This window comes from Prosopis cineraria, unplaced genomic scaffold, assembly GCF_029017545.1.
Source record: "Prosopis cineraria cultivar Desert tree isolate PC_DT_omini unplaced genomic scaffold, ASM2901754v1 PC13, whole genome shotgun sequence".
Classification (NCBI taxonomy): Eukaryota; Viridiplantae; Streptophyta; class Magnoliopsida; order Fabales; family Fabaceae; genus Prosopis; species Prosopis cineraria.
In genome coordinates, this window is record NW_026555344.1 from 39,789,432 (window position 1) to 39,803,099 (window position 13,668).

General features: G+C 33.0%; 1 protein-coding gene across 1 annotated transcript; it reads right to left on the reverse strand.

The window, feature by feature from the left end:
* Positions 1 to 4,239: 4,239 nt before the first annotated feature.
* Positions 4,240 to 10,461, reverse strand: LOC129291240 (pectin acetylesterase 5-like). Its single transcript, XM_054928506.1, is given in 13 exon segments — positions 4,240 to 4,865; positions 5,344 to 5,489; positions 6,847 to 6,952; positions 7,039 to 7,116; positions 7,241 to 7,294; positions 7,818 to 7,878; positions 8,155 to 8,279; positions 8,994 to 9,083; positions 9,232 to 9,311; positions 9,637 to 9,763; positions 9,881 to 9,930; positions 9,933 to 9,962; positions 10,062 to 10,461. Coding segments are annotated over 13 exon segments (1,293 nt in total). The 5' UTR covers positions 10,291 to 10,461; the 3' UTR covers positions 4,240 to 4,748.
* Between the last annotated feature and the right edge of the window lie 3,207 nt (positions 10,462 to 13,668).

Below are 13,668 nucleotides of genomic sequence, written 5' to 3' on the forward strand. Positions count from 1 at the left end.
TCATGGTTTTTTTTTTCTTTTCCATGTCTGAGCTCAAGACTTGGCAGAACTTTGATATTTTTGTGCTAAACTCAGTGAAAAAGAATAAATTATACGAACAGTCAAACACCCCCTAAATTTTTAGTTGTGCATACGATCTCTAGTTTTTAAAATTTTGCGTAAATAGTATTTATGTCATTAATTAGTCTGTTATTTTATTATTAGAACACTGTACTAAAACTAACGAGTTCCCTTTAAACTCTGGATTATGGGTTTATAATTAATGTAAGAAAAATTATCATATGCAAGCAATCATTTTAGGGTCTCATGCTACCAGTGAAGTAATAGATTTATTGGTGAAGAGTTACATAGAGTTTTACGTGAATTCAATTTTTTCATCTGTCTCTTTTTTGGCCCAAGCCATTGCCGAAAAAACAGAGAGAAACACTATACTCCATCTGGAACTAAATGTGAGAATCATTCGAGGAATTTGCTTTGATTCTAAATATTAAGATCTCAATCTCCTTCGTTTCTCACATCTATCATTTTCCCTCGAACAGTCCCTACTAATTGCACACATATTAGGGGTAGTTTCTAATGCAAATGATTAAAAGAAAGGGTCTTTTAGGAAGGAGCACTTGGTTTTCCTCTCAACTTGGTTGATGACACTTAATCCCCCCTGTTTAACCTGGTTCAATCTCTCTAAATAGGACTAGGGACCTCCCATGGGAATAAAACGAAAGGGGTGATGGTGGCAGAGCAGTATAAAGGTGAACCTGGAATTAACTTGTTGCAGAAGTAGAGCAGTTGAAAAGAGAGGATCAACGTAATAAAAGTAGACTCGCAACGATCATAACAACAAAACTGGCATTTTCTTTTTAAATTCGTCATGCTTTAAATTAAAGAAAAATAGAAAAAAAAATTGATTGGTATTTAGAAGATTAGTTGAAGTTCCGAAAACAGTGTATAGTGACATATTGTTGGTTAGAGTGAGAGTATATTGTAATCCGAAATTGGTGTCAGCGATAGGGAGTAGGAAAAATCATGGACCGCGATGAAGATTTCTAGGAAGTCAGCGGCATGACGGTGAACTCGTAAGGGTGGTCCCAGAATATAAATATGAAATAGTTTACTTTAGATATCTCCACACAGAAAAATCCAAATTCATTACAATGGATAACACTAAACAGTGGTTTAGGTATCACGGAAGCTCTCAAGTGTGAAACTAGTACGGGACTGCACGTAGATAGTTCCAGGTTGACTTCTTTGTTCAGTCTCTCTGTCCACGTATGCATGATGTCATTTGTGTTGCCGATTACTTTTTCAAATCCTTTCGGTTCGCATTAGTTACTTTCATGAAATTAAAAAAATTAGTCAAATATCAAAAGTTTCTTTTTTTAAAAAAAAAAGAAATTGGGAGGAGAGAGATCATGGATGAGAGTTGAAATAGAAGTAAGCTAGACAACTTATTAAGAACCTACAGCCTGGTCCATGAATGTGCTAGGCCAGTTTTAGGCCTTTTAGGTTTATTAGGTTAATATGTGGAGCTATTTTTATAAGGGCCTGGCTCATAGGTCTAACAAATCCGTATATTTTCATACACATATATTATGTAATATATATACATATATGTATGTATATTATTTTATTTAAAAATTAAGAAATAACGGATTCTGCCACTTTTTTTCAGCCTTTTATTCTCATTCTTCTTCTAAATTAGAATTAAAAAACATTGGACGAGTTTTGTCTTCAGCATGTTTCTTTATTAATTTTTGGATGTTGAATTGGTAATATACCGACTACTCGATCTTTAATTGATTTGTTTTTTATTTCTAGTTTCTTGATTGTGTTTTCAATCAAATTGAATTTTTGTATTGATTTCAATTTTGTTATTGTATTGTTGTATTATATTATAGTTGGTAAATTTTTCTAGTTGATAAACGAGGTTACATATATGTATGATTTAGGTAAACTTTAGCTTCTAAACCAGGCTAAGTTTTAAATAGGTTCAAGTATATGTTTAAAAAAAGAAAACTTCACATAAGCTTTAAGCTAAGCTTTGGTTTTTAACCTATCACAAAAGCTTAAGACTATTTGATCAAAACCTAGCCTAGTTTGTCCTATTTTCACCCTAATGGAGATGGAAAGCCATTATTAAGATTAAGAGTAAAAGAAATAAAAACATTTTTAAAAAGGGAAAATGATGGATAAATCCATCTAAAATAAGGAAATTATAATTTAGTTCTGTGAGGTATGATAATTTCTTTTAAGTCTCAAAAGACTTGTCTAGTAATGAGTTTTGAAATGAGATGACATTTTTAATCATTGTTGATAGGATGTCGTGATTTCTTAAATTATTTTAATCATTAATGGAATCATATAAAATTAGTTGTAAATGATATAAAATTAGTTAAATTTTATTAATTAAAAAATTGCTGATAGAAAGTTATAATTTCATAAATCATTTTATTCATTAGTAGATCCACATTGATGGATACTTATACCAATCTTGATTTTTGTATTTCTTTGTTTTCTATGGAGGTAAAAATGTCATTTCACTTTAAAATTTATTGATAAATAAGTCCTTTGAGACTTGAAATGTATTATCACATTTTACAGAATTAAATTGTTATTTTTTTATTTCAAAATGATTTATTTGCATTTTTCCTTTTAAAAATGAGTCACAAATTTTTTATTAAATTTTGTAATGAGCTTTGTATTAGGAATCAATTGGGAGGGTATTATAAATAAGATTGAAAAGAATATTTATTAATGTAAACAACAAGTTGGATGAGAAAAAACTATGCATGCCTTAAATAATATCATGTGTTCCCAATTTTGTATATTAAAAAAATAATGTTATGGAAGATACGTTTATGTAAGCTCAACAATACTCAGATAGATGTTTGTATCAAATATATGAGATATTTGTATCACAATATACTTCATTAACACAAGTCAATTGAGGAATAATTTGACTTGAAGAAAATCCGATGTCAGATTTGAAAGATGAGAAAAGTAAAAAAGAATAGTAAATTGGCCTCATAAATTACATGGTTCAAATGCAACTAATTTGACAAAAAGCAGCTAGTGTCATTAGTTAGCAGTAGCAATGCATCTTATTTACCTTATTGGATTAAAAAAGGCCATACACCAAACTTTACGTTGTAAAAAAAAATGATATTTCGGAGAGCATGATATATACATTTTGAAACTTAATCAAACTTAGGTGTGCACTGTAGAAGCATTCTACAGTGCGGACCTACTAGTGTTTGACATGTGAAAGTAATGGCAAAATAGCTAGTAAGTCTGAGAAATGAAAAATGTACAATATCTGATTCAAAGTTGATAAATGACTCTTAGCAGAGCAAGGAATTGGAGGAGAGGAAAATGCCAAGCCTCTCTGATTGTGAGAACAGAATCACCTGTCCATCATCATTAGATTATTTCCAATCAATTCTCACATTTGGAGATTGGAATGATTTCACTTGCTTATTTTTTTATCAACGGTTCCTTTTGGTCTTGTAGAAACGCACGTTCTTTATTATGCATCAAATAAAAGTATGTCCTTGTAACATGTTTGCACTTGCATGCATTGAAACATTGTACACAACGGGGATTTCAGTTTTAGGAGAATATTAATAAAGGACATTTAAAAAAATTTAATATCTGATAAGAATTTGAACAGATTTGATACATGTTAAAATAAAACTTTACTTATTAATTATTAATGTTTACTTATTAACAGCATGAAACCAAATTGCTTCCAAAATCTTTTATTAATATTTTTCCTTTATTTTATTTTATTACCTTATCCCAGTTAAGTGTTTGGGTGCCAGACTCCCAATAACATTACAACCTTCGTGTCCTCAAGTTGTCTTTTTTTCTTCTTTAAATTAGAAAAACCACTTGAGATTACAAGCAGAATCAAACCCATCACTTCGATTTACAAAAAAAGCTAGCATGCCATTAATAAGTTATAAAGCTATTTTAATCTTTAGGTGTCCTTTGAGCTGGACTAACTGTAATGATGCATAACACTTTTAAGCATGAGTCTTTATCACAAGGACTTGGTTCTAAAAGGTTTGGGCCAGCCTGTTCTTTTTTTAATATTAAATAAATTTAACTGGCTAAACCACTGGGGTAGTAATATTAATTGGCTTAAAAAATGAAAATAACTGAATGAAATTTCTGCTTCACTTTCCCTTAGCACATTCATGTGAAGGAGTAGTGATAGGCCTATAACAAGGTGAAGTAACATTCGCGAGCAATTGTCAGTAATCTAATAAAACAAGCGCAGATTGACAAATGTATTAGAAAGAATTGTGTATGACTTGGAATCTTGATATAAATTTTGAGATATTTAAGAAGCAAAGAAAAAGGAAAAACCACTCTTATCTAGACAGCAATGTACAGGGGAATCCTAACAGAAACTGAATTGCCATGAAACAGAAGACTTGAAGATAGTGATACAATAAGCCACTTGCTACGATCTGGTGGTGCGAGATTATGAAAATTTTCAAGGTTTAAACCTCCTTGCTGCCAGTAGCTCCAAAAACAAACGAAAATTTGATCGCAGAACCTTTGATCTGGTAAAGTGAGAAACTTCATGCTGCATGTAAGGGCAGGTGATTCCATTTCAAGAATCTGAGTAACATCAACTGTCCACATCATCTTCGCTAACTCCATTTCAACATAAAGACCAAAGATGGATGAAGATATTTCTTTGTGAACTTCAATATAGCCGATGAAAACCCAGGTCCTAAGTTTTAGTGTCCAGCAGTGAAATCCATATTATGGCAAGTGGGGTTGCATGGATAAGGGCCGTCGATTTGCTTCACCACTTCTCTGTCAAAAAACCAGTCAGCAACAGCTTCAGCTATTGTCTGTTCCAATGGCAGCCGAAAAGATAAGTTAGAAGTCACATTAATTGGAAAACAAATCATAGGCAAAAAGACAACTTAGGATTCAGAACATAGGCTCCACTTCCCTGAAGCTATGCTTCTCCAAGAGTTCCTTTCCCGACACAGTTCAGATTGAAACACGGAGAAAAACACTTCCCAAGTTATAGACATGTTCGAAAGAAAACAATAATCCCAAAATACGTGAAAATCTCAATTACACATTAAGTGTAACAGATTGAATCGTATGTTCAAACCAGAATGCCAAATTGATCAGATGATGACAGCATAGAACATATATACAGCCTCTTGATTTCAGTTTCAAGGGAAGAAAATACAATCATTAAAAATAGAGAAGAGACTGAATTTATTTAAATGACTACTATAACACAAATGTGAACTTGACTTAAATGATTATGTGGTCTGATCTCCAAACACAATGAGGTATCAAAACTGCACTTACCTTATTGTTTATTTTAGGAGAACTGGCTGAATGCCACGTCTCAGACATCCAAGTCTGGCAGTGAGTAAAACAGGAATTTATAAACAGTCCAGCTTCCTTTGGATGCCGGAATTCATTCACGGACTTCAGCAAAGAATTTCGGAAACCTGAATGATTATTAAATCAATCAAGGCTAAGTACGGATACATAAAGACAATAACAGCTTGCTCAGATCAGGTCATCATTCATATTTAATGACAAGGTTAACTCCCCCTTGGGTGGCAATGTTCACTCATGCAAAACCTCTCAACAGTCGGAAAGAACGATGTTCAAGATATTAAAAGTTTTCTATTTAATATTGATGTTTTGCTTTAATTTCCTTCATACCATACTCCTAAATAGTACCATAAAAAACCAAGATACGAAGGGTGAGGGGGCCAAGTTCAAATAAAAAGGTAACATATATCAAGAAGTTATTTTTTAAAAAACTTTTTAATGTTTAAAATAAAGTTTTATTAAAAAATACTTTTATAATATATAAAAAATTAAAGGATAAGAATCATTTAAAATTATATAATATTTTCAAAAATAAAAAATACTTAAAGTTAAGTCATATACTGATATAAATATGATAGAAACTCTAAAAAAAAAACTACATTTGTGGTTTACTTCAACTAATATTATATGAAAATTAAATAATAAAAATAAATTTATTTTAAATAATTACCCAAATTTTAGGTAAAAAAATGCAAATATAATCTTCTGACTTCAAACAAAATTTTATTTTGATTGTCTTGATTTTATAAAGTGACTTTTTAGTCTTCTAATCATAATACTGTTAGTTTTATTAAACTTCAAAGATTGAAAAAAATTATCAAATGTTGACATGTAAATTGAGTTTAACATTTTAAAATAACAATAACTGGCGCAAAAATTGTTATTTTGAGAGTTGAGACAAACAATGTTATTTATAAGATTGAAAAAATATTTTACAGGGTGGTGACGCACTGAGGCCACTCATCTTCACACACAACACACATGCTATAACATGGTACATGAAGATAAGGTTGAGGTGGCCCCCCTTAACATACACTTATCACTTAGGTCCGCCTGTGAAAGTATACATTCCTGGAATATCATTCAATGAAGTGAAACTGAATCCAGAGATCTTACTATGGCCTTCGAAACAAGACCCATAAACATTATCCTATCAAAATAACATTCACTGCCTTCTATTCATTCAATTACCCGGAATTCCCCTAGTCCTCAAATTAGTATAACTAGAGTAGGTCTCTTGCATTTGCACAAAACCCAAGATGAGTAACACTATTACAGCTTGTGAACAATGTGGCTTCTTACAACTATAACAGGTATATTGATGATGTGTCAAAATATAATAAATCTGCCAAGAAGGCCACTGGATATTCCAGACAGGATTATATCATCCAGTCACTATTGTGAAGCAGCATATAGTAGTGCAAAACTATCTGGTAGCCTTTAGCTATGCTGTTTTTAAATTATTACCTTGAAGAATATCCATCAGATTGGCATCACAATTGTAAATGCTCAGTCTGCATCTTTTCCAGCGGCCTTGAGGATCTGATCCAGCTGGCACCAGAATATGTTGTATCTGGATATATCAAGTTCCTATCATATGGCTGTGATAGGGTTAAAACATAAAATTAGGAAATTAAATAGCTTCTTGAGGAAACTTACCTGCCAGAAGTCATAAGCTGGCTGGACAAGGAACACAGGAGTCTGTAGCCTTTTCATAATTTCAGCTGGAAAGAAACACTGCAATGCAATTCAACAGTTGTTAGTACCATTTATTGTTTGTCTGAATCATGAGAACTAAACTTAAACGTTGAATATTATCATTGAAGAGCATCAAGGGGTATCTAAAAACGAAGAAACATACCCTAGATGGTTCCATACTAGTAGTGCAGTCCCTGTGCAAGCTCTTCATAACACCCTGACAAGAAAGGTAACACGAAGAGACATATTAGTAGGGAAAATATCTTTTTGGGCTTTAAATTAAAACAAAAATAAAATCAGATCGCCCAAATAAAGCGAAAATATAGCTTTGGGTCCCTGAATTTTGTTTACGTTTTGCTATTGGTCCCTACACCTTTTTTTTTCCGGTGTTCTAGGTCTCTACACTTTTATTTTTCTGGTGTTCTAGTCCCTACACTTTTTGGAGGGACCTAAAACACTGAAAAACAAAAGTTTAGGGAATTAGAACACCGAAAAAAAAGTACAGGGACAAATAGCAAAACGCAAGTAAAGTACAGAGATTCAAAATTTTTTTCCCAATAAAAAAAGTACACTAGAAAAAGTCCCATGTCTGCTTTTGACACATTAGACATTGGTGCCAAAAATGGCACAGCACTTCAAATAATATTCTTTTTTTTTTTTTTTACTTTGTTTTGTAGCAAGCTTGCAACATCCATCTTAGAGTCCATGAATTTTCATTTACCAGAAAAGGTAAGTATTACCTGAAGCTGGACAACATCATGATAAAAGGATCTCATGGTGTTATTGCCAAGAATATCCTTCCTGAAATTTAAGGCATAAAAGGGATCAATTTTTATCTTGCTCGTCAGTGAAACAGACAACATGCAGGTGCAAACTAGTACTGAATCCACTCAAAATTGACTTCGAATCCCAGTTATAGCTCAATGCAATTTAAATCTTCTAGTTACATTTTCATTCCCATAGGACTGTCAACCTTGGAATACATTCTGTAATCAAGAAGTATTTTAGACTACTTTAAGTTCAATATCTATCAAAAAAGGTTATGGTAGAGACAATGATATGTGAACGAAAACATACTCATCAAGGAAGAAGCCTGCATCAGCAAGACACTTGACGGTTGCATCCTTTGGAAGAAGTCCTCGAAAGTCATCACAATGTATAAGAGTTGCCAATCCTCCCGCAGAGCATCCTGAAAGCAGAGCCTGCATAAATAACTTACCTATCATCACATTTGCAGCTCTAGGTTCACCAGTAGAAGGCAACAAAAATCATAATCATATAAATGTAAATTGCACGAAAAGAAAGCATATTCTGTGTAGTAAGTAGTAACTTCCATCTATCACTTAAATCCACTCAGGGTTTGCTTCATTTACAACTGAAAGTCAATAAAATCCAAATAATCCCACAATTTCTTCCACTAAAGGTTGTATGGATTCGTCTTTCAGGTCATCTATGTATAATGCCATGCTTCATAAATCGACTAGTCAATTGTAAGAAGGAAAAAATAATGGCATAATTAACCCATTGGACTAGTTACATTACATCAATACTTAACAATCATATTTTGTAACACCAGTACACCACTTGCCAAATCAATCAAAAAGAAATCCCTATAAAAATAAAAGCAATTGAAAACAACGATAGCTTTATAGGATTCTTAATCTACAACGACACAAGAATTGAGGAACAAATGACTTTATAATTTATATCAGCTCCTCAGGATTTTGATGAGCGTTGAAAAAAGTATTCATCTCAGTTCAGATATTCTATTAATATAACCTGCGGATGTGATAAAACTTCAACAGAGAGCCGAATATCTTTTTACAAGCGTACATCACTTTACTTGGTGCAGGTTTCACCAAACTTTAGAGAGTAAAGAATAAGACATATATGCTAGATTGTCATGGAAGTACAACCTCTTTGGCTTCAGACAAGCCAATTGATAAGAGTTCATCCATAAGTGCTTCCCATATGAACTGACCTCTGAAGAATAATTTATTTCCTTTCTGCAGTAACAGAACAAAAACAAGAAAGAAATTTCAAGAACTTCTCATATAGACATAGACAGACATGTCAAGGAGTTACGGAAAACCCAATGCAAATAATTAAGAAACTCCCATAAGTCAATGTTGCACAAGCGAAAATGAGACCAACCTTAATCTCGTTTTCTGGGTGACCAGCAAGGGACGCACCATCACAATAACGTATATCAACCTTGTTCCAGCTATAGAAGTCTGAGTAAGTTTGATACACCAAGCTAAGTAACATAGTTTACTGAATATGCACGTCCAACCAACTAAAACTACTTCCACTGCAGCCTAGCTGAATATTCACATTCTGAAAATGTTTACGATGATTTATGAAGTTTGACTTGGAGTAATGATTTAATCACTGGATATTTGGTACCAAAAAGATCAAATTTCCAAACCATAGTGTTAAAGGGTTTTATGTCAGAGTTAGCAGCATTAGATGGCCGGGTATAGAAATTGCACATCCTATCAAAACTTAAAAGAAACCAAACCAATATGGTACGTTAGGAAAGGCCAAATCCGGGTATACCGGGATTCTGAGCAGGGTCAGAACTTAAGATTCCCGAGAAATGTTGTCTATCCATATACTTTGAGGATCCCAAAGCAGTCATTTTTCGCCGAGAACACGAAGAAATCGTATTACACCAACCTCCGCCCTACATCCAAACAACGAGAATTGTAATCAAGGAATTCAAGTGATCTTTTTTTCTTTTCATTTTCTTTTGGCATTCAAGGAAGGTTTACGCAAGCGAAGAATACTCTCGCGGAAGAACCTCAATGTGAAGTATCCAATTGTTAGAGCCGGATCCAAATCCCCTTTGAAATGGTATCCCGGCAAGCTCCCATCCAAGCAAACTGCACAAAAAAGCTCAAATCACACAGTCAAGCAACAAACTTTACTCTTGAGCGTTGTTTTAAATTACTTAGAAACGGAGAGAGATTGGGTTCACATACAAGCGGCTCTATCCTTGGCATTTCGAAGAAGGGTCAAATCGACGAGATCATCGTTTTGGCTAAGACCGAATGAGGGGTTGGTTTCGGAACCATTGACGCTTCGCCAGGAATCCGAGACGAGAAAAAGTGCAAAGACGACAGCGAGAGTGAAGCCCACGGCGGCTATGGCCCAGTCCTTCTTGGCCAATTTGCGCCACCGTAGTAGAGCGCGAAGATGAGGATTGGCCATAAGAGAAGACAAGAACCACGAATCGCACTCAGCTAAGACTGAGGAGGAAGACGAACGCTGTAGAACCAACAGGTAAGCGGGGCTGCCTGGTTTGGTTAGCTTCAAAACTAGAGTGTGTCGTTGACCTCTCCGCAGTGAATGCACGGTGCGAAAAGGACAAGACTTCCCGGAAAAACTGGGACAGGTGGCTCGTGCAGTCGTGTATCAGATGCTGATGTATATCGATTTTTTTTTTTTTTGGGCCTGACCCATGATATCTAATTATCTATATTAACAATGCACTCCCTCCTTCTTTTTAAACATATGTGATATTTTTTTAACAAATTAAATATTAAAAAATATAAAATATTTTTAATCTTTTAAAATATAATGATTATTTATTTTTTTAAAAAAATTATTAAATAAATTAATTTATATTTATTTTATAATGAACATTTATTAAATAAAAATAAATATAAAAAAATAATATTAGTTTAAAGACAATCAATTATTCAAGATCAAATTTGGTATAAAATACATTTTTGCATGAAAAGAGTGCTCATTTAGTATTTTTTTACAAGTTTACCCTCCTTATACTAATAAAAATAATATTACATTTAGTTAAGGAAAAAAAAGAGATAATATTAGGTGGCGTTCCTTATTTATTCGAGAAAATGACAGCTAGATCCTAAAATATTGAATTAATACTAATTAAATTTTTAATAGATTTTTTTTCAAAAAAAGTTGAAAATATTGATTCAAATGATTACAAATTTAAAAGTTTTAATTATAAATAAGTATTTAAATATCAAATATAATATTTAGATTATAATAGAAATTTTTATTTGTAATTGTTTGAATTAATATTTATAATTTATTTTGTAAAAATTTTATTGAGAATCCAAATTGTCTTTAATTCATTCTTTTGAGACTTAATTGTCATTATTCCTATTTATTAGGGTGAATTTCATATCGGGACCATGGATATGGCTTAAATAAAATTCAGAACTAGATAAATTTGAAAATATATGGCAGGTTGTCGGAACTAAAATGAAAATAATTTTGTAAGATAAATAACTAAAGCTCCCTTAATACAAATGAAAAAAAAAGGTGAATCACAACTTATAACATGAATCATTAGATATATCAAATTAACAAGTAATATAACATTTTTAACAAGTATAAGTTAAGATAATAATTTAACAATTTTCAAATTTAATTGGGGTTTGATAAATTCACAAATAATGTCATAGATTTGGCATATAACATAGGGAATTTAACAAGACGCACTTAACAAGTCATATTATGCAAGGATTAATATTCTATTTATTTTCATTTTCGTGAAGAGCATTTTAGTCATTTTTCTGACAAAATTATTTTTATTTAAGTCCCAACAGCCTGCAGTGTATTTTAAGATTTATTTGATTCTTATTTTTAATGTAGTCACATATATAGATGGTCCTAATACGAAATTCTCCCTATTTATTATATTCTAATAACATGTTTTTGGATTTTATTACCATCTATATTTCTAGTAGTTATCTTAATTTCACGTGCATAACCATTATTTTAAAATTAATAGAAAATTAATTTTCAATCCTTATAATTTCATCTAGTTTTTACTTAGGTCACTAGAAAATTTTTCTTTTTATTGAATCTTTGAAGTTTTCTCCGTTACAGATATTAATCCTTTTGACTGAAATTCGTTAAAAACGTCGTGTAACAGCGTTTGTTGGTTGTTGGGTCTCATTCTCTGATATAGCTTATTCAAGTTTCTCGTATAGGACCTATACTACCATTTCTAAATTCCTCAAACAAATCATTATCCTCATCACCGTCAAAGTCTCCGGGGCTATCATCAGAATCCATCCACTTGAAGCGGATCCAAAATGAATTGCACAGCGCAACAAGGAACTTGTGGGTGCGTTGGGTCTCTACACGGTACAGCTGCTTCCAAAGCTTCTCCATCCCGTGGCAGCAATGGACTGCGGTTTTAGGCGATGAACCAAAAACCATGTCGCGTATCAAAGAAAGCACTTTGCATTTTAATTTGCCTTGGTCTGTATAGATCAATCACGATTGCCATGCTCTAGAAATTCTTCTGCAAAACCAAAAGATAGTGAGGAAATTCTTCGAACTGGTATTTTTCATGGCTACCTGGAGGCTTTTTCTGCCATACCTTCCACGGCCTGTATGGTGGACGCTGCTGATCATCTATTTAGGGAAGAGTTGTTTTAGGAGTTTATCGGGGTCCCTGCATGGTGGCTTTGGAACCGTTTATTGGGGTAAAGCCATATTCAACAACTAATTATATAAATATATGGATTATTGAATGTGATTTCATATTGGAAAGAGACAACTGAAGACGATGATTTGCAAAGGCAAGGAAGGAAGTTGTAGCAGAAGTAAATGTAGGGCTTATACAATTGTCAAATCATAGCTTGCTTATATACCTCCAGGGTTGAAACTTGAAACAGTTATTTTGGTCCAAGGGATCACAATCTCACCTCACTCTGAAGCTGTTAAAAGACGGCTTTTAACGGTTTGAAGGCTGAAGGATTAACGCTTATAACGGTGAAGATTTGAGGATCCAATGAAAAGGGAAGAAATCCTAGGGACCTGCTTAAAATTTAGATGAAACTTTAAGGACTAGCCAATTAATTTTGCCTAAAACAAATTATTCTAAAGTAATTATTGGTCTTAATAGAAGAGGCGTGGACAGCAACAATCTCGAGTTGTCAAATCTACGGATGAAGGGAACTGGATGTCAAAATTCTAGGGGCACAAAAACAAGTTACTACAAGTCATAAACATTTCGATCCTATCTTTCAATTTCATTTCTCTGTTTTTAGTCAAATGAGTTAACTTGCTAGCTAGACTACTTCAATCACAACCTTCATATTCATTTTGTTTGTTTTATCGACCTACCCCCTTCTTGGTTGCAAGAATTTATGACCCCTCCTATTTTCTTTCTTCGTTTTATTCCTAAAGAAGAAAAAAAAGAAAAGAAAACAAGAAGGTTTTTTAGCAGTACAGTAATTTCTATGACCTCGATGAAAATGGTCATTTAAATGAACGGGACGGAATGTTGTTACTAATTAAAGGGATGGGGTGTGAAATCCAATCTGTGTTCATGTGTTGACCACATCTTTTGTGATTTTTGCACATGAACATTTTGATTCTTTCGATGTACTAAATTATTTCCACTAGAAGTCATGGTTTTATTGAACAAGTCTCTAGCTAATTAATTCCTCTGCACACCCTATTTGACTCTAAGATCGTCAGGTGATCAATTGACTCATTATTAATTTCCCTCAATCTATAGCCAATCACCACTGATGAGAATTTGTATTTAAAAGCCGTAATGGATCGAGTTTCATTCTCAGCTAATTACTTTTG